This window comes from Corticium candelabrum, chromosome 9, assembly GCF_963422355.1.
Source record: "Corticium candelabrum chromosome 9, ooCorCand1.1, whole genome shotgun sequence".
NCBI lineage: Eukaryota > Metazoa > Porifera > Homoscleromorpha > Homosclerophorida > Plakinidae > Corticium > Corticium candelabrum.
In genome coordinates, this window is record NC_085093.1 from 3577503 (window position 1) to 3605002 (window position 27500).

The following is a 27500-nucleotide window of genomic DNA, read 5'->3' on the forward strand; positions in this document are numbered from 1 at the left end:
TTTGTACACAAAAGTGCCAAACAAGAGCAACACGGACATGCTAGAATTGTAAAGTATGAAGAGCTCGTCGTGCTAAAACATCACGAGGTATGAGAGCACCTTTTGAATTCTCCAATTTACAACCTTCGAATGCATTCAGCAGCAACAGCAACAGACTCAACTCTCACTATGGCAGAGACATCCAGACATCGGCCCTGCTGTGATAGAACACTATTGTGTTGTGTTTGTAGTTCAAGCCAGTTGAGACCTACATGCGACGGTCTGTACACAGCAATCAGTGTTCGAAATTTTATGGCACATGTAGTCGTAATCTTGGCAACCTCACAAAATCTTCAGTCATTAAGGAGTTTAAGACTTTTACATATATTTCATAGATATCAACTAACGATACTGATTGTTCTGGCAAGTAAATAAAATCCCAGGACTTCAGAGGCGCACCCCAGCCCAACCTGAGCAATTTCACTATTCGACTCTACAGCATGAAAACAAAAATATATTAGGTCCACCATAACTTGAGTGACTTTAGTGGTCAGGATGGCAGCCTCGCTGGAATAATTGGTCGTCACATGAACTCAGTTAGTCATCAAATGACAACTTGTTGATGACCACTTTTCGAACACTGAGCAATATGTACACAAATTGTAATAAGCGACCTAACAAATGACTGAAAGAACTTGCATACTTCACCAAGAATTCAGCATCAAATTGAGGTGGGAATATTGATGGTCGATGGCTGTCAAGCTCGGACAACAACCGTGTACAAGACACAATATTATTATTTCATTTAGTATCAAAAATTAATGGCAGCTCATTGCAACAGGCATACAACCTTGGAAAAGTTGCTGCATTGGGTTATCAGTTACTGCGGTGCTGTGTAACAGCAGCATTCAGGTGCCGGCCTGGTTTGACATCAGCAATAGGACAGCAGCAACAGGAAAGCAGCAACAACTCCGTCGTATTAGTCGATTGCTTTAATTCTCTCCTACATCTCCCACAGCCGAGAGACAGACAGCAAAACAGACAAAAATGCACCGTCGTGACGAACAGTCTCGACCCTGGTTTACGTGTTCACACGTTTGACGGCCATTTAGAACCTACGACACAGACAAGGCAAGAACAAGAGACACACACACACACACACACACCGGTCTGGACTCTGTATAAGAAGACTGCACAGACGTAGGTACAAAACAGATGCAGGAACGGCAGGAACTCAGGAACTGGTACACTCAGGAACTGATACACTCAGCAACCAAAGAATCTGGAATCAGGAACCGATGGAATCAGGAACCGAAGGAATCAGGAACTGATGGAATCAGGAACCGATGGAATCAGGAACTGAAAGAGTCAGCAACTGCAGGTCTCTGGATACCCTACGTAGTAACTTACTAAGTGACACCACCAGGTGGTTGTACAATACCATACGCAGCAGCTACTCTCCGCGACTCCAGCAGGCTGTCATGCTTCTACTGCACCAGAAACACCCGAAGAGACGCTGCACTCGAACTACTGAACTGCACAGCGACCAGCTACACGACCACACAGCATCGCCTATAGGACATGAAATCACTAACACATGAGCAAGTGTACGACGGTGGCAACAGCACACTGCCGTCTATCATACAACCTTCACCCACCACCACACGTCTCTCCTCGTCTACCACTCTAACTTGCACCACATGTTAAACACTAGTCCTTGTCTGATGACGGAGATTTGGATTTGGAGCTTCTCGACTTGGATACGGCCGAACGCGATCGGGATCGTGACGATCCGGGAGACGGCGACTTGTCGCGTTTCCGTGGCGAGTATGAGTCGTCCCGCGAATTTCTCCTACTGTCTCTGTCTTTCGATTGATCTCTGGTGCTCTTGTAGTCCCGACGTCGAGATCTGATATAACAATCACAAAAAATTATTATTAAAAATAATTTATAAAAATTCAATAATACTAATGTATCAAATTGTATGCACATTTGGAACAAACTCGGCTACCTGGTATAGCTAATCAGTGTAAACAATTACGGTAATACATGCACATAACATTTTTGATCTGAAGGCTTTCGAGTCAGCACCCATATCACTTGCAAACCTCTTGCATGCCCCTTCCCTATACACCTGCACATGCGCCAGCCGCCATATTGTCATGTGTCCATCTCATACATCCATGTGGCAGCTGCCAACATCATGGTTCTGATGTGTGCCTGTGAAACTACTGACTACAATACTGTGTTAATATTAAATTGAGTACAGGAATGTATTAATATTGAACAGATACCGATACCGCATACAATTGTATCACCTGCACCTAAATTCAGAAAGAGGCTGACGCGACAACTATATGTGTAGTTTGTATGGCCTAACTACACAGTCCTTAAAATCTGGATCCAGATCAGTGACAATCCAAAGGTGTTGATCGTGTTTCCACAAAACATCCTTTGTCTTGGTAGCTTTAATACACACGTGTGTAACAACAAAACGACTGCATCATGCAGTAAAAACCGTTACAGAAAAAATCAATGAAGTCTTAGAGGATCACACATGTGCGACAGTAGTGCCTCCATGTTTGACATTGGTGTTTCTTCACATTTTTAGTTGACTCTCTCCGTATGTATTTAAAGGAGAACTCTCACCAAAATCAACAATCTCTCAGACGAAAGCTACCACTACCCTTTGCAACCGTTTACTGCAGACATTTACCATAATGAAGAAATAAAGCATGGAAATTTCCTGTATAGGCGTGTTTAGTACCCGTATGTGTCGGTCAGAGTAACTCTGATTGCTGGTTAGCAAGGAAGACCGATACCTGTGCACTTTTCAAAGTAAAGATTTGTGAGACATATGGTGGAAAGTTGTGATTTATTGACTAAAACAAACTGGGACCCCAAACTTATCACGCAAGTATCGACTGTGTCAATAAAACTGTGGAACCTCAAAAGAAGACCCTTCTAGATCTCCTAGATCATGTCTTGATGCATTTCGGGTGTGTTAGGCATGGTTAGACCTAAAGTATTTACTTCCAAATGACAACAAAGAGTAACTCATCATGCTACATATGGGGAATCATCTGACCAACTTGTGGCCCATTCTCTGCTTCTGTGGCTGGCTGGACTGTAAGCTTCCAAGATAATAGGCCCTGTATCTTTCTTTCAGCAAGTTTTAGTATTTGGTGAGAGTTCCGCTTTAACTTAGATTGCCATCAATTATTTAAACTGACATGCAAAAATCAAAAATTATTTTATTGCATTTTTGTCAGTTCTTAACGTCCGTATTCTCCAAAAACTAAAATTTTATTCTTGAAGTTACATTCGGGAAGATACTGAGGTGCAAAGTTGCTTCCGGTTGTTTATATCCGGTATAGTAGGCGTACAATCCGTGACGTATTAGCAGGAACGTATACTGCACATGCAGGCAATACAAAATGTTTTACCAGATAGACGCCTCTCGTTGCCTGCTGGCTGCAGTAATGTGCTCAGAAAGAAAGTGTGGCTTTGATTCGCTTCTCTAATAATGCCAAGATGTGAAAGAAATGGGCAGTGCAAGTCAAACAAGCAAGAAATTGGTGGAATAGGCCAACTGCCAGTGCGTATTCTCAGCGGAATGATTCGAAACGAAAGACAACGTTTCTATGAGGCTTTGGGCTTTATCCAAGCTAAACAGAGACCGAAGCCTAAAGCATCAAGCTGCGCTGGCGGTTTGTTGCAAGGAAGCCATTGAGAGGATTGCAATGTGACAATGTGAGAAAGTCAACAAATATATCGATAGAGTTGCATGTGATGATTTTCTACACTAGATCCTACTGCGAAGAGATGCATGAGCTTCTCTTTTTGTTGATATGGATTTCGTGGACAATGACTGCTGAAGAATCTGATCAGTGTCCTGGTGTTGGTCCAGAATGTAGCACTGGCAGGTATAAGAATGCAAAGTTGGTTGTAATGGCAATTGTTGCTGCTATTGGTAGTGGTGAAATAATTACTGTTATGTAATTAAAATGTCTTGGCAAATAGCAGAATGGCTTTATTTTTCTTTTCTGTTGTTTTCACACTTTGTTAGAGATGCTAGCACACATACATATCATAGAATATCCAGTGCTTACAATAATATAAAAGTAATGTTGCTTTTACAGATTGTTGTTGACTGCTTTGAATATAATCGAAATTCCATGAGGTCACAAGCCAAACATCAGAAGGCACTATGAGACATTATAGAGTATCTCAAGTAAAAGAAAGCAGGACGTTCTTTAGTAGGAAACCTGCTGGCAATAATTGTGGGTAGGTGTCATGTGAAACATACTTGTCTCGATCTGGCACTAAAAGTGAATGATGTTATTTTTGTTTGTAGGTTGTGAGTGTTGAAACTTCTGAAGATTGTAATCAGTTATCAACACTACCTCACACCCATCCTTTTGCAGCAGTTTCAAACACAACCTCATACATTGGAGAATCATAAATCATTAGAGTTGATTTATGGAAGATTTCATAATCTTGCTTGCATGAGAAGAAGCAAGTTAGATTTAACTCATGTTCTCTCCAACCCACTTCCAGAATACAAAGTCTTGTGAGTTGGTGATACACTGCCATTGTGTGGTGTCTCCTGCACAATGCAGCTCATCTATAGCTCTTCCACGTTCTACTGTAGCAGTATCTATTGTAGAAAATTGTCATAAGCAACTCTATTAATCATTAGAATTGTACTTACCCTTCATTTCTTTCTCTTTCTTTCATCCGTTCTCCTCTTCTATATTTGTTGACTTTCTCACATTGTTACATTGCAATGGCTTCTTGTACAAATCGCCAGCACAGCTTGATGCTTTAGGCTTCAGTCTCCGTTTAATAACTTGGACAAAGCCCAAAGCCTCAGAGTAAAGTAATCCTCTGTTTCGAATCATTCCGGCTGAGAATACGCACTATATGGGTCTGAACGTGCGGTTGGCCCGTCCCACCAATTTCTCGCTTGTTTCACTTGCGCTGCCCATTTCTTTCACATCTTGGCATTATTGTGGAAGCGATTCAAAGACACTTTCTATCTGAGAACATTACTACAGCTAGCAAGCAACGAGAGGTGAGCTCTCGTAAAACAATTTGTATTGCCTGCATGCATGGTAGCCACTTCCGTTCCTGCTAATAGGTCACTGCGGGTACGCCTACTAAACAACGGAAGCAACTTTGCGCCTCGATATCTTCATGAATGTAACTTCAAAAATATAGATTTATTTTTCGGGGCACAAGGACGTTAACTAATGAAAAATGCAATAAAATAATTCTTGATTTTTCATGTCAGTTACCCTTTAATATTAATAGGTTTCTTAGCCACAAAAGCGCAACTGGGCTTAATTCATTTTAATTAATAATTTCCCACCCCAAGCCCATGTCTACGCCATTCCTAGTAAACATTCATTCTAAACACGTACCGAGATCGGGATCTTGACCGGGATCGAGACCGTGACCGAGATCTTGACCGTGAATAGCTGGGAGACCGACGGCGGTAACGCCCGTGATCACGTGATCTAGACCCGCGACTCTCACGGTGGCGTCTGTCACGTGGCGATGGCGACCTGAAGAGACGCACAAACACGTTTACACATACTCGTTCTCAACGCACACGACCGAGACAGACCTACCTTCCGTACGACGACCTGTATCTCGAACCACCAGGAAGGTACCTAGCGCGCGCGTTATCTGGCCTATCAAAGCGTGCGTATTGAACTCTTACTTCTCGACCGTCAAGTGTGTAGCCGTCGAGCCTGTCGAGTGCTTTCTCGGCGTCTCTCTTCTCGTAGTAGCGTACGAAGGCGAAACCTCGCGACTGGAAGCTGTAGCGGTCTCTCGGAATGTAAATGTCGCCGATGTCGCCGTATTTCTCGAATACCGGACGCAGGTCGACTTCCGTCGTTCGGTAGGACAGATTGTCGACCTTCAAGCTCACCATCCGCGAGATATCGGGAGGATGCCGGCTACTCATCTTCCAACCTACAAAGGCAGGAAGAAAGTTTTGCGCATGCTCAAAACTTCAAGACGATTCAGACTTAGCAAGCAGCTAAGGATTTTGTTTCTTTTCTCTGGGGTAGGGCAGCAGGCCATGATACGTTAGTGAGAGCGTTTTGGTAAAGTGAGCTCGCTAGACACCCAATTATTTTATTGAAATTATTTAGAAACTGCGCATGTGCGCCGACTCAGCTAGACATAACTTTTCCTTTGCCGCTCTTTTGCACCTGCGCGACGAAGAGACCAGCACTAATAATATCTCTACACTAGAGTTTTCTAAGAAATTAATTAATTTAAAATCTAGGCAAATGCTAAAAATACAAGAGCTAAAAACTATCTGGTCGGTGAGGGCACAGTTCTTATACGTGTCTTGTGTTGCTAGATGAGAGATACAGGCTGTGACGTCACCAATCTGGAAAATACAAATGGAGATACGCTCAACTTGTTAAATTTAATAGTTTATTAATATTAATGCGCCTCAAAACTTGTCCACGGGGAAACACTCACGTGACTCACTGAATGCAAAATAGATGACAGTTGATCATGATAGCGTTCAAGTGTGCCTTGAGATTGACAGCTGCATGGAAACCGGCAGCTACTTTGTCAGGAGCAACTATTAATTAATTTCCAGTTGCTGATGTTATTGAGATATTCAGATAGATTCTGTAGTGTAGTGAAGCACAATCCACAGTATAATGATTACGTGTCCACTGATTTGTTCATCTATATTCTCCACAAAATCAAATCAATCTCGACCAATTTATCCTTCTCACACTCCTACAGTACAACAATGTATCCATTAGCACTCCTGGTGCCATTGACAGCTTTACTTTTTGGTGTATACGTAGTGCAAAGGTAATAGTCTGTCCCACAATTTGCCCCAAATGCTTCTTCTGGTGTCTGACGTTCACTAAGAGACAAGTGTCACTTGTACCTGAATCTATCATTTGAGAATGGCTCATTCCTTACTGATATTGGACAGGAAGAAGCACCAAGGTCAAAACAACTGTGTCATATCTCTGGATGGCCAAGTCCCAATGTTTTCACTTTCACAAATTTAAATGAATGACAAAACCTATTTTCAATTTTCAGTTCAAATTGAAAATTGAATGGACATTTCATACACACATTGCAATACAGACTAAGAGGGTGATTGAGCCATTCAATGTTTTACATTGCAAACACATAAATTGAAATTATTCAAAATTTTATATTAACATTATAATTTTAAAAGTTATTAAATTTCAAATTTTATTTCTAAGATTAAACAATTAGAAAAAATAAAATAAGTAACTGTCACGAGCTGGACAACGAGTAGCAACGATGTAGAAACAGCAAGAAATACTATACTACCTTTATGTAATGCACAATACTTTTGTATTACAATCATAATCATGTTTCCTCTGCCAAAGTAATGTTAGTAGACATTTTCATTGCAAATCGGAACGATAATCTCTAGGGTCCAACGCATCAGTCTGCATGTTTGTCACACTAAACTAAATTACGCGTTAGGGTATATTCCTGTGACATCATGTGTAGAAATATATGCAACAGACAAATTGTTTTGTTATCTGTGTCTCTCAATATGTTAAACATCCAACATCTAGTGACACACCGATGGCCGCTAACTTCACTCTTGAGGTCGCTCCTTCGTCGTCGTGAGAGCCAGAACACGTCCCAGCCCCTTATGTACCTGTAGCTGTACGGCACCGTAATTGATTCGTTCTCCATCCAAGACCATGTAACTCTGCCGTGCTTGCTCGCCGAGATCCGGTTCCAGACGAAAGGCTCTAGCCGCGTAGATCTCCACACTGTCATCCGGACACGATTTGTTTGTAAACACCTTCATCACCTTCATTCGTGACACATTGCCGCCGGTGACTACTACATACATGACGCCTCCATCGAGGGTGGCGCTCGGGGCAATGTGCAGAGTCGGTGACAAATGAGTGAGCATGGAGCCGACGACCGTGATGAACTCGCCAGCTATGCATTTCCAGCCGCTGTCTTCAGACAAACTGTCGTCGAGCGATGGTAGCAGGTGAGCGTTCGGTTTGTCTTCGTCTCCGCTGCCTGCCATGCCCGTCTCCTCACTTATCGAGTCGTCGACCGGTAGGTAGTAGAGCCTCGCACGATACTTTGGATACGATACGAGTCTCGACAAGAAGCTCACCGCAAAACGCGAATTTCCCATAAAACGGTAGTTTTCCGAATTGATATCGACGTCAGCCGTTAGACCCCACGTTAGACTGAGAAAGCAGTAGTGTGTCTTGTCTTGACTCTGAACGGTCGCGAGATCTATTGGCGCTATCTCGCCCCGAAGCACAGCAAACACAGCACAAGTGGGTGTAAAAGGCTCCCTGAAATCAAAGCATGTAAATACACATCAACTGCAATTAGGTTGCACCGACAAATTCTTAGTTTCGGGTAATACAGAGAAAAAATCATGATCAATCGGATTTTTTTATTTAAAAATGCATACATTACATGCAGGGGAGGCAGAACCTGGGACAGGAGGGGCATATGCCCCTATAATATTGGGATTAAGGGGCATTGCCACTCCAATTCTGGACGATGATAAAAGAAAATAATAGAAAGTTTTGTTGCCTGCACGTAGAAATACTATTGAATGGTGTTGCAGTTGACTTGCTTGATAAACATTGTCATGATCATGTGTGTTCAAGCTGCTCTGGCTACTAGTGTCACTGATTAATCAATGACAAACCAACCATATTCAGTTAAAATCAAAATGGCGGCAGTCAGTAACAAAATTCCCCCCAATCACAAGGAGCTTCTGCTGCCCTGAACTGCATTACATAGTGGCCGTCAACCATCCACAACGCACGAGCAATGGACTACGATTTACGGTACTCTCACTGTCACAGACACCAACTGGGAATACGAGGCCACACTGCCAGTAGTCCTGACAAGATCAATAACGTCAACCAAACAATCCATGCCAGTGGCTGTACTGTACCACCAGATCATGTCAGCGACAATGGTTGAGAAGAACTCTCTGCTCCAATGCCTTCTGCATCAGCACGTCATTACATGCACTTTCAGCCGGAACTTGCTGACAAGTTTTCAATGCCGTAGCAGCCTCAAAGGTATAAATACATGACACGTCTACCAAACTCTAAATACAATCCACCATCATCATCTGGCACTGCATCATAAAGATTTCCTGGATCTGATGCTGTCTGCACAGACATCAGATGCCAATGTAACCATGCAAAGTAAATTGAAAAAATTGAGACAATCTCCAAAAGATGGCCAATCGGGTTACCTAAAATGGAGAATTTTTTGGTGTGGCCTTGGAATCATATATAAATATTATTTCATATTTAAGGTAACATTTGTATTAAAAACAATATACCTACTGTATGTCGCAACAAAAACAAACAGACAAACCAATGCACAAACAAACAAATACACCAACAGACAAACAGACAGACAAACAGACAGACAGACAGACCAACAGACAGACAAACAGACAGATAGACGAATGGATGGACGGACAGACAGACACATAAAAAGACAGACCAACAGACAGACACATAAAAAGACAGACCAACAGACAGACAGACAGACAGACAGACAGACAGACCGACAGAATATAGTTTGTGGTCGCTGAACTTCTGTTTGTCTGTCTGTCTGTCCATTATCTGTTGGTCTTTGTCAGTTTGTCAGTGTTGTGTGTCTTTATCTGTTGGTCTCACCACCTGTCTGTCTGCTTGTCTGTCTGTTAGTCTGAATACTTACCTGGCAATAGCCAACAGTTCGTTTATGATGCGCATAAGGCAGACAAACAAACCGACAGACAGACAGACAGACAGACAGACAGACAGACAGACAGACAGACAGACATTAGCTAAACATTTACAGTACCCTGCTGCGTAAAGAATCGATGTAACAAGCGCATTCCCTGATCCGCCAGGAATCGCCGCTATCGGAGTTTGAATGGCAGCCTCCCAGTCTTTCCGAGCCATCAAACCATTGAATGCCTACATCAACAACACATTAATCAACATACCACTCAATCCATCAACACCACAGAGAAAGCATACCTCGTACACTAAACCATCTCCAGACACAATTACGATAGCGCTGAAAGATTTCAACTGTTCGATGTCCATTTTCTTCAACAACTCGAGTACGTGACCCGCTCTCTCTAACACACCACAATATCACACACACATACACACACACACACACACACACACACACACACACACACACACACACACACACACACACACACACACACAGCAGCTCTACCTGTCGTTATGACGTCTCTCTCTACTTCAGCCATGTCAAACATCGGAAGCACGTAACGTTCGTAGACCTTCTGTGCATTCCCAGACCCGCTGGCTGGGTTGATCAGCACGAGAAACCGTCGAGACGGAGGCACAGTCAGACTACCTATCACAGAAAGCAAACCTCTAAAGCCACATGTACCGTACAATTCTTGCATTGTTTTATGCTAGCTGTCTGTGTGCTCAGCAGTCAGTTTATGTCAGGCAAAGACAATTAAATTTCTTAATGCTCAGATTCGCCAGTCCAGTTTTAACCTTGGTCTAAATAAAAAAAACTTCTTAAATGCGCATGTGCAATGATGTTTACCTTTGTGGCAAGGTTGGTACATAATACTTATGCAAGTAGATATGGGACCATGGCAGTACATGAATTAATTAACAGCATGACCACAAGCGTCTGTCCCGTTCTGCTTGTTTTTGGATCTGCACTCCATTTGCTTTTAGTGTTCTCTTTGTATGTTCAGAGAGTGCAATAAGAACTGCACATGCTCAAACCTTATGACGTCATACTTTCTATTGCAATCTGTTGGTTCAATTTTTCATACGTAGAAGATCTGAGCATCAAAAAATTTAATGGGTCTGGCCTCAGTGCTATAAACGCACCATTCCACTCTTCAGAACAGTTGGGAAAAGATGAACTCCAGCATTGGACATCCGGGAGTAATCTTCTTCTTCTCTATATTATATTATATTATATTATATTTATTATTTCTATATCTATAAAAGTCTGATCTGTCTGTCTGTCTGTCTGTCTGTCTGCATGTCTGTCTGTCTGTAACATCAATCATGCCAAAACTACTATGTTCCACACCACAATGCAAACGCATGCTTTGGTATTTAGATGGTCTCCTGTCTAGGAGTAGACCCCCACATGAAATCTCACATCACTCCATACACATCCAGGAAGTGTGAAAGCATGTGATGACCCTGTACATGACTCATGTAGGCTCTCTTACATTATTTTGCATTCAATTAATTAACCTGACGTGATGTCATTTTACACTCACACCCACCTTTCCCAATTTGTTGCTTCCACACTTCCATTCTCAAGATGAACCTCCACAAGCTACATAAAGGAGGTGTGTGTGTGTGTGTGTGTGTGTGTGTGTGTGTGTGTGTGTGTAGCTAATTAGATGAAACGTTTGGTCACATGCACAGGGAACGAATCATTCTGGAGTTTGTGTTTTCTCCGCCCAATAACTGAATTGTTTAGTGGGAATTTATGTTATTAACCTTTCTCGGGCGAAGAACGCGCTAATGAGCTAGTAAATAATAAATTGCTCGCACGTATCCCGTATGCATCCAGTTGGAACCAATAATTCCAAGGAATCTACAAGTCTTCCCAAAGGTTTCACTCCTAAATTTATCCCGCATTTACAACATCTTCTAACCACTCACCTTCAACCCACCCCAAACACTACTCAACTGCCGTACAACCGTGCACGTACCCTGCACACGTGTAAGTCCTTGTGTTACTTACCCGGAACAAACCGACGACCTCGTACTACACTCCAAACAGCACACCTCCATCGCTCTCCAATCCTCATATTGCCTTCCTGCGTCTCCTCGCTACAAACGAAATAACTCCTGTCCGTCCTACATCTGTCCAACTTGCCCCAACGTGACTTGCGCCTCGGATAGGAGTAGATGTGTAACCAGGCTCCCGACGAGCGGTTGTCTGGAAGTAGCTTGACGCCTATAACGTCATCCAGGGCGGTGACGACTGCGCTTTCTTCCCGTTTTGCGTTCGCAGCGGCGCCGTTCGACGCTGGTTGGACGGCTATGTGTGTCTCGGTCAAATCTACACGGTGTGATGGATGCTTTCTTCCGCCGAGACAAAACGTATCGGAAAGCAGTGCCATGACGTTCGCTGCGGTGTGACGCAACGTCTAAACTTTCGTCTCGTTCGACGTAAAGAAAAGTTGCGTCACGTGTGGGATGGCCCGTATCCTCAGTGAAAGGTTAATTAATTTCCCAACAATTGTCTAGATATCTGTAGGTATGTGTGGGCGGCTGGTGGTTTGTACTCACTCGCGCTAAGACTTATAACGCCTTGAAGTGTTATATACCGAAACTAGGCACGGACGTGTAGTTGTTATTTACAGTAGGACCTCAAAGATACGAACACCAGACAACCGAACTGACCGGTCAACCGAACAGCATGCTCTAGCGCGAGCGCGCGCTCTTGCAAAATTTGATCACGTAATGTAGCCACGCGCACGCGCACTTTTGCTTTTGAGAGAGCTCCTGGACCTTGCAGGACAAAAAAGGGGTTCTGCCTTGAAGCAAAAGACAATGGATTGTTATTTTAGTAACCCTTGAATTCGTTCTTACACTCTCACAGTTACTGTAGTTCACGTACTTATCCTTTTTGTTAGCCATACAGTGTACTCCTGTTTTCACAAGTTATGTAATCATCGATATTACAAACTTCAGACTTATGAACATTTCACAATTACGAACACCCAATTTCCCGAGGTGTTCGTATCTTTGAGGTCCTACTGTATCTATTTCTGTGATAGCTGTTTGTAGCAGAGTAGCAGAGTATCCGGGCTTTAAGATACGGGAGTTCTTGTTTGATAAGTCTTACCGAACAGATCTAGAGAGTACCATATGTTGTTTGTCTCGCATCTTACAACTAGCGTAATTGGGTTAGACAATTTCTGTGCTACCCTCTTCATCACGGTTCTTAGCAAATAAATGAATGTTAATTAGATGCGTCCTTTTAGTAATAAAAATAAAAATGTAAAAGCAACATACCTGCGTCATTTGCATCAATAACATTGATGTTATTAATAACAAATAAATAACTAAACTTTAGGCAACTATGCCTCGATTACCAGACCGTTCTGGTCTCAATGCCAAATACCCGTATGTGCCCGTTTCGATGACACTGACGGATTGGATACGAGGTGTTTTCGTCGCTTCTACGCTAGTCCGCGCAGCCTATACACTGTATACTGTATTGAGAGAAGCACTAAGCGAGAGAAACAAAAACGACGAGTCGACCATCAGCAGAGTTCTCTTCTTCCCCGATAAAGAACTACTCAGACAGACACACGAGAGGACACTGGACGTTCGTCGCTCTCGCAGCGATGCACAGCCTCCTAGATGTCGTCAACAGCGAGGAGTGACCGCCTTGGAGGTCATCCTGCGCCACATCCGGGACGCCTCACAGAGTCTGGATGTGTGTGTGTTTACGATCACGTGCTACGAGTTGGCTCGAGCTGTAGTTGACGCACACTGTCGAGGAGTGATTGTCAGAGTTATCACCGACAGCGAGCACGTTCTGTCTGCGGGCTCACAGGTTCTCTTGTTTCGTCGCGAGGGCATCCAGGTCCGAGAGGACGACTCATCGTTCCACATGCATCACAAATTCGTGGTCGTCGACAAGAAGACATTAATTAACGGGTCGTTTAATTGGACGAGAAATGCAGTGACTGGAAATAGAGAGAACGTCATGATAAGCGAAGGCGGCAACGTCACACACAGATTTGTGGAAGAGTTCGAACGACTCTGGCGAGAGTTTAATCCAGAAACGAGATAGAATTTGTAATCGTATTCGATTGTTACTCTGTCCATCTGTTGGCACAGTCTGGCGACGTACATACGTAATACAGTCTCATACCCTCCTGTAGGGAGAAGTCAGAACGTGTGAGTTAGTACATGGTGCCGGACGGCTGTCGAGTTGTGTTACCTCGGCTCGTCTTGTCTGAGACTGGAAAAAGACGGCCTCTCTGTTGCCACATCTATGCACACAAACGTTTAGTATGACTCTCTGTGACAGTTTGGGTCTATACATCTATCACTGCTATAAACAATAATAATAAATAAATAAATTAATATATAAAGTGTATAAGAATGCTATTGATTCATTCGAGGCCATTGTGAGCGACATATGTAATACATATATTACAAGGATGATGAGGCATTTGGTTGCAGAGAGACTGTTGAGTCGCTAATAGCTCAAGATGTCACGTAATCTAGACTGTCACATGACCATTGTAATGTAAACACAACAAGTCACGTGCCAACTCACGTTGATATCAACTGATCAGGCAGCACACACACACACACACACACACACACACACACACACACACACACACACACACACACACACAACACAACACAACTAAAATGGCACAGAGTATGCTGTCAACGTTTGCTTGGCTCCAGCTGCCCAATGTGCATAGACGTAATTGGTAGGAATCAACAAAGTCGAGTAACTTAATTAACATATCTGGTCATACCTGCAGCTGTCAGTTTGCTTGTTTGTCATTTGTCTGCAGTCTGTTGGTCTGTCTTTCGTCCATCAGTCTTTTGCTTCTGTTTGTTTGTTTGTTTGTTTTGTTTGTTTATGTCATATGTTTGTCTTTCTGCATGTCTATCTGTCTGTCTGTTTGGTGTCTGTCTATCTGTCTGTTTGCTTATGTCGTCTCCTGACTTTGTGTACGTCTGGCTGTTTGTTCGTTTTTGTCAGTCTGTCTGTCTGTTTGTTATGTCATCTGTTTGTCTTATGTATGTCTATCTATCTGTCTGTCTGGCTGTTTGTTTGTCTTTATCTGTCTGTTTGTTTTGTCCGTGAGTGTCCTTCTGTTTGTCTGTCCGTCTGTCAGTCTGTCTGTCTGTTTGTTTGTTTTAGTCTGTGTGTTTGTTTGTTTTTGTCTCTCTCTCTCTCTCTGTCTCTCTCTCTCGCTGTTTGTTGTTTTTGTCTGTCTGTCTGTCTGTTTGTTTGTTTTGTCTGTCTGTCTGTTTGTTTATGTCATCTGTTTGTCTTTGTGTATGTCTATCTGTGTGGCTGTCTGTTTGTCCACTAGTCTGTCTGTCCATTTGTTTATGTCATCTGCTTGTCTTATGTGTATGTCTATGTCCATCTGTTTGTCAGTACATTTGCCAATTAGACTGTTTGTTTGTTTGTTGATTTGCCTGTCTGTTTCTTGGTTTTAAGTGCATTATTAGTCACATCCTCTTAGGCTGCCTATAACTAATGACTCAATAACAATAAGAGGGTGTACTACATAAGATATTTGCTGCATGATCCACACTTTATATTGTGTCGTGCTCACCAGATCAGTCTGGTTTGTAAAGTCTATATATATTTATATAAATATATTTATATAAATAATATATATATATATATATATATATATATATATATAATATATATATGTATGTATATATATATATATATTATATAATATATAATATATATATGTATGTATATATATATATATATTATATAATATATAATATATATGTATATTATAACTAGTTTTTTACATACTTGGGACATGGATGATCTTCTGTGCGTGGCAAAGTTGGATCTCCAGTCACATCAGCAATAATTTGAGTCAATTCACTAAAACAACGAAGACAACATAAATATTTGTAAACAGAAACGTGTTCCTCCAGTTTAACATTAACTCACTCAACTTCGTGAGTAACTTTATTGACATAGATGCACTGGTTGTCTGCTTCCTGTTTGAAGTCGCAATTTCTACACTGCACATTACAAGACACGACACATATTAGAATTACTAAAAAATATGCATTTAGTAAAGGCTTAAAGGTATCCTCTTGTGTCCGTACTGTCATACAGTCGGCCACGTACATAATAGCCATATTACACAAACGACAACTATAAAGCAAAAGTATCTAAATTATGTCATTAAATGTATGCTCATTAGACCATACAAACTACACATATAAAGTTTCACATCAGCCTCTTCCTGAATTTAGGTGCGGGCAGGCGATACACACGTCCGCCTTCCCACCCGTCTTCCTGCCCCTCACATGCAAAATCGATCTGCCTCCGAGGCTATATACACATGTATATGGTATCTGTTAATATTAACACATTGTTCTACTCATAATTTAATATTAACACGTTAATGTAGTCAGTAGGTTTCACAGGCTCCCGGCTTTAGTATGTTTAAAAGTGACTACACACTATAATTAGCCTGGATATCCGGGCCTTGGGTAACTATAATGCACATCAGAACCATGATGTTGGCAGCTGCCGCATGGATGCATCGAGATGGATACATGACAATATGGTGGCTGACACATGTGCAGATGTCTAGGGGAGGGCATGCGGAAGGTTCATGAGTGATGTGACACTGACGCTATTTAGTTTGCATGGCCTTAGCATATTAATTTGACTAAAAATTTAAATGTGCTGAATTTCAGTTTCTGGGCATGGAGAAACCCTGCCCTTTCACCAGACAACATGTTCTTGTGTTGTCTATTAAAAGACTGGCCATGCTGTGAGTAAAAGTGATGCAAATTTAGACTACAGCAACAGAAAATACTGTTGAGTTGGTAAATGTGCATGCCCATAATGGTTGAGCATACAGACGTTTAAAAAAGGTCATGCAACACAGATGAATATAAACATGGTAGACACAAACACACAAACAGATCTACAGACAGACACACAAACAGACTGACAGACAGACAGATACTTTATTCTCGTACAGACAGACAGACAGACAAGAATATATTTGCTTTTAACTTAAGTTTTCCTGTACTAATATTACCCTGTAATAGTTCAAATTTATGAAAATATATGTATTGACAAACAAACAGAACAACAGACAGACACACAGAAAGACAGACCAACAGACACAGCTAGACATACATACATACACACAAACAGACAAACAGCCAGACATACATACAGAAGGACAGACAGACAGACAGACACGCAGACATACGAACAGACAGACACGCAGACATACGAACAGACAGACAGACAGACACACAGAAAGACAGGCCAACAGACATACAAACAGACAAACAGACAGACAGACAGACAGACAGGAGAGACACACAGAAAGGACAGACGAACAGGCACACCTAGACAGACAGACAGACAGACAAACAGATTTTTTTAATTTTTAGCATAGACTGTAATAATGTCTTGTATAAGAAATATATGTATTGACAGACAGACACACAGACAGACAAACGGCCGGCCAGACCAAAATTCAAGCAAAACATAAACTTATTAACCGAGCCACAAAAAAAGCCTTACCGCATATAGCAACACCCTGTTCTGTTTGTCTTCTTTCGGGTACAACATGTTGTTGCTGCATGTGAAAGTAGGATTGATGATCAGACGATGAACGTCGATCAGACATTACTGATAAATTCACCATTCTTGACAGAACTTAATCCCTACGTATCCGGGCCCAGCGCTGGTCGAAGACCTAATCGCTGTAGCGTCAAAGTCTGTCGAAAACAAGTCGGCGTCCATTCTATAAAATCAAGTTCCCGTATACGCCGATGAAGCGAGCAAGCAAACATGTCCCAGGCAATCTGTCCTGGTAGAACGTGGGTGGGTTGGCGTGGGTGTGTCCGTGCATAAGTGTACATGTGCAGTAACATCTCATGGCTCACCATTGTCAAGCTGATTATCAATTGTGAAGAAAATAATTAACACAGAAATCAATAATACAATTGATTTAGAAAGATACCGAAATCTGTCTAATATTATTTATCTACTGATAACGTAGTGTAGCAATATGATCATTGCTCGAGATCATCACTGCAACGCAATGTTGTAAGTAAACTGTCACGGTGTCCCCACACATGCAAAAGATGACGAATTTATAGTTCGGAAGCCGTCTTGGCCTCAGACTCTAGCTCCTTCTGAAAATACTCTATCGTCCTTTCAATTCCTTCTTCGACTGGTACCTGGACAACATACATTGTCTCAATTGAACATACCGTAATGACCAAATTTACAGCCCCTCCCAAATAGAGACCACAGACTTCAATTCAAGCAAAATTTGTAACTCTGTTCAGTTGTTTATAATAGAAGCTCTACCCAAATATAAGCTCTCTACCATTATCAAGATCATTATCAGATTGATATTGCAAGAATAACCAGTGATATTGATGACCCAGAAGATGTCCAGATGGTGTGCCTGAAGGACAAGGTCTTGCAATGAAACCAAAGTGTGTACGTCAACAAGAACCAAGACACGCAACATGTAGCAAAACCCTTAGACTGAGAACAACTAGTCATCTATGAAGACTCAGACTCAGACGTAAGTAACTTGAAACTTACATAGCAGTATATACAACAATAATGTTTTAGTAAACTTCTTGCTGCTTAATTAAATCTCTACACTTAAAACATTGCTATGTGTCATGCATGCATAATCAAGTGCATTGGGTAGATAAGTGCGACTTTCGTGATTCAAGTCTCTGCCCAAACACAAGGCCAGGAGCTTCTATTCTGACATGCACAAAACAATAAATGTGTTTGATTTAATTAATCAAAGCCCGTCGTCTTTTAATTAAGTTAATTCGGTCATTACAGTAGATGTTAAAACAGAACACAGTGGGATGGATACATACCACAGGCTCCCACTGCAATTTCTGTCTTGCTAGTGTGATGTCTGGTTTTCGACGCTGAGGATCATCCTGCATGGCTGGCTTTTTCTCAATGGGAGGCTGTGTTTTCTTAGTGACTGCCGCTGCAATAGAACACAACACATCTCAGCTTGCAGAAAATGACAAAAGCTGTCAAGTTGACCAAAACATAGATACCCTACTGCTCCTAATATTTCTTGAGTAATAATTTTTTCAAAAATTTTGCCTTCGAAAGATAATAGGATAACAGAAAAATAATATTTTGGTCTTGAAAATTGTCGGTTGTCCTGGCTTTTGGTTTTTGTACATGCGCGTGAAACATCATCAAAAATGGCCACTAGACAGAAGTGTGCAGCTCAAGATGCCAACTAGAAATGTTTAGAGAATTGAATCAGTCTGAAAGAATAAATAAACAAATAATTACATCGAAAAACGACTAATATTGCACATTAAGACCTCAAAAAATTCTAAATTTTTTTAAAGTCTCGAAAAGAATTAGTGGCGAAAAACATTAGGAGCAGTAGGGTAATACAATGACATTGGTACACGCTTTGTGACATTGAATTGTTGCAAACCATTGACATTTCACATTGACATTCTTGGTTTGCAGCGTTATGCACGTGCATGTTAAGATAAAATAATAGTCATTCTGTACAAGACATGCATTCTCTCAGAAAGTGTCTTACAACTGCATAACGAGGTCACATGTATTGTACACGTCGTAGCTTACATGTGGCTTACACGCATCTGTGAGTGTAAACATTGTGTAGGCTATAATTACACGAGTTCACATTAAGTCCAAACAGAAACAAATGTAAGCACGTGGAAACAGCGGGGTACACGTATTGAGCATATGGTGACAAGGTAACCACATGTTACCATGGAGTACATGTGAGCAAGGTTTACATGCAATGTACAGTACATCCATGGTCCAAACGAAGTGTGTGTTTCGGTAGTCTACAAACTGCAGACCTCTCAACTCTCACGATTTCGTTGTGAGACTTACAATTTATGGGCATGTCTCATGATTTATGCCCAATTCTCACGATTGCCAGTCCTTTCTCCCGACAAGCCTACCATGAGACACTCTGACAGTCGCTTTGTGTAGCCCCGTCTTTCCGGACGTAGCGGATTCTTTGAACTAGACTCTTCTAGACGGCTCTGCTTGTGTGTATCTGGGGTATCCAGGCGGGGTAGCCAACTGCAGTAAAAGTAACGTTCGAAAGTTTGAGGTGAAGCCTTGGCGTGTGCACAGAAAACCTAAAGCAAGGTCAACGTGTAAGCTGTTAACCATGCCTACTTTACACGTTTACTTGGCGTGGTCATTTACAAAAGACAGGCTCACGATTTGGTGCGAAGAATAGTTGAGAGGTCTGAATCTGTAATCGTTATACAGTCAGACCTCGTTATTCCGGCCACGCTTGTCCCCAGGTTTCTGTCAGCCTAACGCGACTGTTGGATTATCGGTAACAAATACACACGGTGACCATGTAAATTGGTTTAATGTGTACATTGTCAGAAAGAGAGGATATCGAATTATTGAGTGTCGGAATACCGAAGTCTGACTGTAGTGTATTAGCTACTAATTTCATGTTTGACATTCATGATGCCAACAAGTAAATACACTCACTGCCACTTACCAACTTTGCTCCGTATCAAGGTGGCAAAGTCCAAGATTGAGTATTCATCGGGATTACCCTATATAAGCAACATGATCGCACGAGTGACATTAATTTAAGTCTACATATTATACACGACCTACCAGATTGACAGGATCCGATATGTCGCTGTTCATGAGTTTGATCAAACCGGTGACAAGATCACTGACATACTGAAACGATCGTGTCTGTAACCCTTCGCCGTATATCTACACAGTCATAGATACATGTCCACTCAAACCCTTCACTGTGTTTCTCAGTACAAAACTTACCGTCAGTGGATGGCCTCGAAGTGCCTGCAGTATGAAATTACTGACAACACGACCTGAAGAAAGAAATTTAAAACAATGTATTGTAGTGCGTATGGAACACACACAACATGTTCAGTACAGCACCATCGGCCATGTGCATTCTTGGTCCAAACGTGTTGAATATCCGAGCAACTCTAACTTGAACACCATCCTGTAATCAAACAATCATATGATCATCTTGCACGCAATGCAGCTAATACCATACTTGCTTGATTATTACTCCACCCCAATGGTTGGCTAGAGTCAAACGTCAAATATGGGATGGGGTCTTACTCAAACCTTGACACCTACAGTTGTTAATTGGTGGAAGTGATTGATTTTGTTAACTTAAACAGCACTTTGCTACACTAGAGCTTCAAACCACCACTACCTAAGATATAAAAACCTAATCTTCTACACAGATCTAAGTCATTAAACTTTCAACACGTGGTCAACAGGCATGCACAAGTTGAAGAATGTCAGTATTTGTACAGACGCAAATCTAGCAAACAGTCACTGTGGAAAGCACCAATTAGCACTAATTAAAGGACTAAGGTGCGAAAATCTTAAAGTTTTGGACAAATTCGGGGTGGGTGCTTACTTGAGTACTGGGGTAATAATCAAGTACGGTGTTTCCAAAATTAAGTCGGGACATATATCGCTCTTGGTTATGTAATGTTAGGTTCCCATATAACTGTCTTGAGCCATGAAAGCAATTGATTTCGCATTTAACAACAGTTGCAACAGGTGAGTTCTATTATTTCCAATTACACCTCGCAATTGCAAACATGAATTCCACTGTTCTGGCAAAAACTCTTTCACGAATGTTTCATGGATCCGATTGGCATTGTCTCTGGTTGCCATGTACGATTAATTGCAAATATGCTTGGTGATTGCACCAAACTAACGACGTAGCACATTCCTGAGTGTGACAGACATAGTCAGCCAACCACATAGTCACAGGCCAGAAATCAGTTAACCCTATACATTTTGAGTCTGCTACTCGCTAAGTCACATAACTTTTACAAAGTCCCGTTTCTTATGACTCATAGCCGAAATGAATAATAAAATCCAATCTGTATAGTTCTAAGATAATTGAAGAGTGACCATCAAGTGTATGGCCTACCTGTTTTGCATAACCATAGCACATAGTCTCGGCTACCCTCTTTCCCTCATCGTAACAAGCCCGTGGACCTATTGGGTTCACATTGCCCCAATATGTCTCTTTCTGTGGATGTTCCTAAGCATAGAGAACATACAGAAAACCAGCTGTCAGAGAGACGCCATCTCGCTCACCTTCGGATCTGGAGCACAAAATGCAAAATATGACACTAAGTAAAACTCGTCCTTAATTTGTTACTTCATGCTGTGATTGACTAGACATGCCAGTAAACTGGACGTAAGGTTTTGATTGACAGCAGTGTAAATAATGTGACTGGTAGTTTATTATCTAAATTGTGAACAACAAATGTAAGTATTGCTTTTCAGTTCTAAAAAATAACCGAATTTGAAAAATGGAAGACAAACATTTTGGTCCTTCTGTGCATGTGTGAACATCTGCCTCATTGTACTATACAATCTACATTTTGCATAACTTTCATAAAACAGAAAAGCACTTGCCTGTTCAAGCAGTCATGCACATATATACACATGCATGTGCAACACACACACACACACACACACACACACACACACACACACACACACACACACACACACACACACACACACACAGATGCGCACGCACACACACACACACACACACACACACACACACACACACACACACACACACACTGACATGGACACACACACACACACACACACACACACACACACACACACACACTGACACACACACACACACACACACACACACACACACACACACACCAGCAACAACAATGACGATGACAACAACAACAACAACAACAACTAGACTAGGACAACTACTCCTTCTCTTACTAAAGCAGCCAACAATTCCCTAAAAATAGTAGCACTGCATACACATGCCAAGCTGACTGGCTAGATTCAAATAAGTGTGTAGCATGTGCACCATGCATTCATTATTCGTGACAATTCATATTTGTATTTGCATTGTATTTGTATTTATATTGTATTTGTCCTGTTTCAATTAATCACTAACTGTTGTGGACATAACATGTACTATCTGAGATGCCCAACAGGAAAAACATACCTCCATACACTTCTGACGTTGACGCCAACAACAGCCTTGCCCGAACACGTTTGGCCAAACCTAACAACACAAAATAAACTTGACACTCCAACATAAAGACAGACAGCAAAATGACAAAGTGAAGTAACCCGGACCAAGAAACACACGGTCACACAACACGGCAGACTGACAAACAAACAAAACAGTAATACTGACGAACAGACAAAATGCACAAAGCAAAATAAAAACTGAAACTCACACAAAACAACAACATTAATTAATTAATTAATAACAACTAGGAATAACAACACAATGGCAATGACTTCATACCTAACATATTCAGTGTTCCAATTGTACTCGTTTTAATGGTCTGTCAAGAAAGCAGATATCATCAGATGTCGCAAACAGTTCATCGCATGTACTTTATTTTTATCTTATTTTTAATTTCTAATTTTAACTTTAAATTTTAAGTTTTTTAAATGTAATTTTTTTTATATATTTTGACTTTTGAATTTTCATTATATTTTAATTTGTTAAAATTTTAATCTTATTTTTTAATTTTTAATTTTTAATTTTTAAAATTTAAATTTTTACATATGTTTTACCTTCTTAATTTTTAATTTTATTTTTAATGTTTAATTATTATTTTTTTTAAATTATACTTTGACTGGATTGTACATATAGTGAGGCGGTGACGCTGGACACGCCAAATGATAGATCTGATCAACTAGACAAATAGAGAAATTCAATAGCAGCAGTGACTCACTCAACCGTAGCAGTACAACAACTGGAAACATTTGATTTACCTTCGATCATGAGAGGCTCCACGACATCATGATTGATGAGTTCAAAGTTTGGATGACCAACCCTGGACATCAGACAGTGACAGTGATCATGAGTGTCAGTAGCCAGTGGCGTAACTCGACATTAGGCAACCAAGGCAAAAACCTGAGCGTAGCCGTTAAAATTGTTTAATTGGGTGTGTCCATAAAAATTTTTTCCGACTTATCCGTGAGACTTAGCCAGCAGGCTTCAAGATCAACAAAGAGAAAATTAAGCAATTTGACAGTACACGTAATCGTAGACTTGGTCAGTTGGTTATAGTTTTGTTGGTCATGTGACTACATTAGCAGCACTCTTTGAGTTGATATTAACAAAATGTATTGGTAAAATTTTAAGGCTAGTTACACCAGACTTGACCAAATCTCTCACCGCCCTCATCATTCTCAGGATTGTCGATCCTTGGTGGAGAGACTGGGTCGAGTCTTTAGTTACGCATATGGTAGCTTAGTCTGCGTCATGGAACAAAAGCAACATGGATGCATAAATGCACAGATTAAAGCTAGAAGAGCCATTCAAAGTCAACCAATCGTTTGAAGCGAGGCATTCAAACACATAGACTGATGAGAAGGTAGGTAGGGAGTCAGGCAGAGAAACAGAGTTGATACTACACCAATAATGCAAGGAGGCAAGACAGACTGACAAAGATCTGTGAGCTGTGGTACAGACCACAACAGACTGCATACCAGTGTTCAACGTTACGCTTGCGACCGGTGAAAAAGTTATCGACTACTACAACCTAAACAAGTAATCGAATACTGGTGACCGCCACGATCTGGTGTAGTGACTTAATCATGTGGCGTACGCATACCTCGTGACCAAGTTTCATCAAGTGATCGACAAGATGAGAGCCGACAAATCCAGCACCACCTGTTACCTACACAAATATGCATTACCGAAATATAGCAGTATGAAAGTGACATATACAAATGATATAAAATGAATGAAGAGGCTCCACAACTAAGTAAAAAATTCTAAATACAATGAAATTCTGTCAATACATCAATAGCATATTGCTGCATGGCGATTTATTATCTACTAAATAAATGGCAGATGTGTGTGTGTGTGTGTGTGTGTGTGTGTGTGTGTGTGTGTGTGTGTGTGTGTGTGTGTGTGTGTGTGTGTGTGTGTGTGTGTGTGTGTGTGTGTGTGTCAGTGTGTGTGTGTGTGTGTGTGTGTGTGTGTGTGTGTGTGTGTGTGTGTGTGTGTGTGTGTGTGTGTGTGTGTGTGTGTGTGTGTGTAGAATGGGCCAATTACAGAGCAATTAAATTTGTTGTACGTAGCAATCACAAACAATAAACAGACACCAAATCACAGATGGCCAACATTCACAAAGCATTTCACCAGAACAGTCCAATTCATGTCTACAAATCACAAAGTCCAGCCAAAATTAAAAAAATTGAGACAGAAACGCTTCCAGCGACCAACCGAAAACAATCAGTTTCTAGCAGACTCAATAAAATTGTATGACAATTCAACATTGAGATTACCACGGTGACATCCATGTACCACACCACACGTCTTGAATCTCACAATTTGATGATAACACAATTCTATTTGTCAAAGCATTTGTGGTCAAGTGAAACAACAGTTGTTTTGCATTTTTCATGTATAATTCTTGAATGCATAATAATATATATTTTTCATGTATAATTTTTTACATATTTTCATGTATAATTTTTGATATATTTTTCAAGTAGTGACCTTGAAAGCAAAATGGTGTCTAAATTCGTAATACTTCGCGACAATGTTTTTCAGAGAGCTCATAGATGTCAAAGCACAGATAAAAACACAGCTTCAGTTACTTTAGTTTACAGCTAACTTTACATGCATGCACCTTCTCACGACATGACTCATTGACATACCAAAATTCGCTTTCTGTTCTGCTCACTTAGAAACTTTACAGGCGTATACGTCTTTGATCTAACCAATTGTGTTAACATTACCAATAGTTGAGCAACAAAAATAGCCACCCAGAAAACCTGAAATCCTGGTGTTGAATGGTCTCCGGCTAAACAGACATCAAAAGTATGCAAAGATGACTCGTTGAGAGAGAAAAGGTATATCTTGCTTACAATTTTCTGGTTCTTCATTATGAAATTAATTCTACATCGAAAACATTAAATTTTGTATTGCATCTATTAAATTTGTTGGAACTTATTGTTCATACCTCAACTCAAGTTGTTGTATTCTGTCCAAAAGCTCAGACAATTTGTCATTCGGTTCATGTGCCAAGCTTGAATACAAAATACCTGCAGTAACACACAATGTCACATAATGCCATTACGCATGTGTCTCCCAATACAAATATTAACGATCATTGACGACTAATAGCAATAAACTGTAAATAGATCAGCACAACACATATCACATGAAAGCTGATCTAAGCAGGGCTGTTTAATAAATGTTGCATCAATGGGTATGGTCGAGACCAAAATTGCTAACTTAATTTCTTGATCGATAAATTGATTGTACATGATAATTAAATTCCAATTTTGTGTGTATCAAACTATGGCCTGATAGGCAAACCACTTAACTAACATCCGTTTGCAGTAAGAACGCGCTAATTAAATTTACACTTCAACGTCATCCGGGCACCCAACAAACAACCATACCAAGAATTAAAGTCGGTAGTCTCCATGGCAGCTCCATGGGAGGTTCAGTATTTGAAGCCACATCGAGATAAAGACGCTAACCATATTGAAAGACAGGATGCAGTCTAAAAAAGCTGCTCTCTGAGAATCCAATTTTGTGAATTCGAAGAGAACAATCAGACCATAGAGCAAGCCGCAAGACATACAAGCCAATTGCTACGTCCTCTGATACACTGACCATGCAGATAGTTTATCTCCCACCTATCGAGTGTAATCGTCGACGCGAGTTGACTTTTACATGAAATTAGACGACAACGTGATTATTTGACGTGGCTTACCTAGCAGACCAGCCGAAACCAATACCAAGACCAACCATTTCAGTCGTCTTACAATAAACTCCGCGCAGAAACTGTTGACTTTGAGCCACATTTGATAGCCAGCGTTCACTTTGCCCTCTTCGTAGAACCCGGATACTTACAATGGACATTGTGATGCGTAGCCAGATCCTTCTCGCCTACATTCTGCCGGCTGCTAATTAATTTATATAAGGTATAAAAATTCCTGTTTATCACAAAGGCAATTGAAATCGCGTTAGATGCAGTTGATTAATTAATTAACACTGTAGCAGAAGCAGCGGTACAGGCGTTCTAATTCAAAAGAGGTAATTAATTTAGTACATATACTGTTGGGGGACTTGTTTTGCAGATTGTTTGGTGCGGGGATTCCGTGAACTATTTGTTTCGGTCAAAAGTTAATTCCTTTGAACCATGCAAACAGTCCCTATGAACCAAACAGACCCCATGAACCAAACAGTCCCTATGAACCAACAGACCCCATGAAACAAACAGTCCCCATGAAACACTCCAAACCAAACAGTCCTACTCTTCCATGGGTTTACAGTTGGTGAACCAAACATTTCCAAAGGAACCACATGAGTAACTATAACGTTTGGTTCATATTTCTTCCTATTTGGTTCATTGAGTACCATACAAATTGGATTGTGATCCATCTAAAGCCTTAGCTGTCCACACTAACCAGAATGGATCGCGATCCAGTTGCCAGTGTGGACAGGCCTTGAGCCACAGTACCTGAGATCCTCCACTGGTAAGCCAATTAATGCATATGGATATGTGCATTGCTACTGGCTTGTATGTACACAATGACTTCCTTCACATAGTATACATAGATTGAGTTGACTTGTCTCCATCAGCCCTTACTACATCAACTGAATGTTCAGATCAAGACTGATACTATTGATGAGA

At 41.0% G+C, this 27500-nt stretch overlaps 5 protein-coding genes across 5 annotated transcripts; 1 reads left to right on the forward strand and 4 right to left on the reverse strand.

The window, feature by feature from the left end:
• Positions 1-758: 758 nt before the first annotated feature.
• LOC134184097 (probable splicing factor, arginine/serine-rich 4) lies at positions 759-5978 on the reverse strand. The gene is made up of 3 exons (XM_062651711.1): positions 5616-5978; positions 5406-5549; positions 759-1888 (listed from the first exon to the last, which is right to left on the reverse strand). Exons 1-3 carry the CDS (start codon positions 5954-5956, stop codon positions 1690-1692), a joined length of 684 nt encoding a protein of 227 aa, XP_062507695.1. The 5' UTR covers positions 5957-5978; the 3' UTR covers positions 759-1689.
• Positions 5979-7352: 1374 nt separating this feature from the next.
• LOC134183886 (sphingosine kinase 2-like) lies at positions 7353-12216 on the reverse strand. The gene is made up of 5 exons (XM_062651451.1): positions 11776-12216; positions 10258-10401; positions 10047-10150; positions 9868-9983; positions 7353-8339 (listed from the first exon to the last, which is right to left on the reverse strand). The coding sequence occupies exons 1-5, from the start codon at positions 12155-12157 to the stop codon at positions 7610-7612; spliced, it is 1476 nt and encodes a 491-aa protein (XP_062507435.1). The 5' UTR covers positions 12158-12216; the 3' UTR covers positions 7353-7609.
• A 963-nt stretch (positions 12217-13179) lies between these two features.
• On the forward strand, positions 13180-13842 carry LOC134183887 (mitochondrial cardiolipin hydrolase-like). The gene has a single exon (XM_062651452.1). The coding sequence runs from the start codon at positions 13183-13185 to the stop codon at positions 13840-13842; it is 660 nt and encodes a 219-aa protein (XP_062507436.1). The 5' UTR covers positions 13180-13182.
• On the reverse strand, positions 13793-17583 carry LOC134183888 (DNA-directed RNA polymerase II subunit RPB9-like). Its single transcript, XM_062651454.1, has 6 exons — positions 17456-17583; positions 17335-17389; positions 15727-15800; positions 15583-15657; positions 13993-14044; positions 13793-13927 (listed from the first exon to the last, which is right to left on the reverse strand). Exons 1-6 carry the CDS (start codon positions 17554-17556, stop codon positions 13865-13867), a joined length of 420 nt encoding a protein of 139 aa, XP_062507438.1. The 5' UTR covers positions 17557-17583; the 3' UTR covers positions 13793-13864.
• Positions 17584-17701: 118 nt separating this feature from the next.
• On the reverse strand, positions 17702-26699 carry LOC134184312 (UDP-glucuronic acid decarboxylase 1-like). The gene is made up of 19 exons (XM_062651973.1): positions 26577-26699; positions 25815-25896; positions 25720-25750; positions 25627-25655; positions 25510-25567; positions 24456-24521; positions 24331-24383; positions 23611-23672; positions 23467-23531; positions 23135-23174; positions 22826-22885; positions 21925-21932; positions 21755-21868; positions 20734-20800; positions 20611-20663; positions 20443-20547; positions 20321-20378; positions 18666-18784; positions 17702-17996 (listed from the first exon to the last, which is right to left on the reverse strand). Exons 1-19 carry the CDS (start codon positions 26665-26667, stop codon positions 17910-17912), a joined length of 1248 nt encoding a protein of 415 aa, XP_062507957.1. The 5' UTR covers positions 26668-26699; the 3' UTR covers positions 17702-17909.
• Positions 26700-27500: the final 801 nt, after the last annotated feature.

Coding starts and splice junctions, on each gene's coding strand:
- LOC134184097 (XM_062651711.1), bottom strand. CDS start 5,956: ATGAGTAGCCGGCATCCTCCCGATATCTCGCGGATGGTGAGCTTGAAG. Junction 5,550..5,615: donor TACAGGTCGTCGTACGGAAG/GTAGGTCTGTCT, acceptor GCGTCTCTTCAG/GTCGCCATCGCCACGTGACA. Junction 1,889..5,405: donor CGGTCAAGATCCCGATCTCG/GTACGTGTTTAG, acceptor TTGTTATATCAG/ATCTCGACGTCGGGACTACA.
- LOC134183886 (XM_062651451.1), bottom strand. CDS start 12,157: ATGGCACTGCTTTCCGATACGTTTTGTCTCGGCGGAAGAAAGCATCCA. Junction 9,984..10,046: donor GAGATGGTTTAGTGTACGAG/GTATGCTTTCTC, acceptor TTGTTGATGTAG/GCATTCAATGGTTTGATGGC. Junction 8,340..9,867: donor TCGATTCTTTACGCAGCAGG/GTACTGTAAATG, acceptor CTTTGATTTCAG/GGAGCCTTTTACACCCACTT.
- LOC134183887 (XM_062651452.1), top strand. CDS start 13,183: ATGACACTGACGGATTGGATACGAGGTGTTTTCGTCGCTTCTACGCTA.
- LOC134183888 (XM_062651454.1), bottom strand. CDS start 17,556: ATGGACGCCGACTTGTTTTCGACAGACTTTGACGCTACAGCGATTAGG. Junction 14,045..15,582: donor GAAGATCATCCATGTCCCAA/GTATGTAAAAAA, acceptor TTGTGTGCATAG/ATGTGGCAACAGAGAGGCCG. Junction 13,928..13,992: donor CTCAGACAAGACGAGCCGAG/GTAACACAACTC, acceptor TTCTCCCTACAG/GAGGGTATGAGACTGTATTA.
- LOC134184312 (XM_062651973.1), bottom strand. CDS start 26,667: ATGTGGCTCAAAGTCAACAGTTTCTGCGCGGAGTTTATTGTAAGACGA. Junction 23,532..23,610: donor GGAGCCTCTCATGATCGAAG/GTAAATCAAATG, acceptor CTATTTGTCTAG/TTGATCAGATCTATCATTTG. Junction 22,886..23,134: donor TGGAACACTGAATATGTTAG/GTATGAAGTCAT, acceptor TTGTGTTGTTAG/GTTTGGCCAAACGTGTTCGG.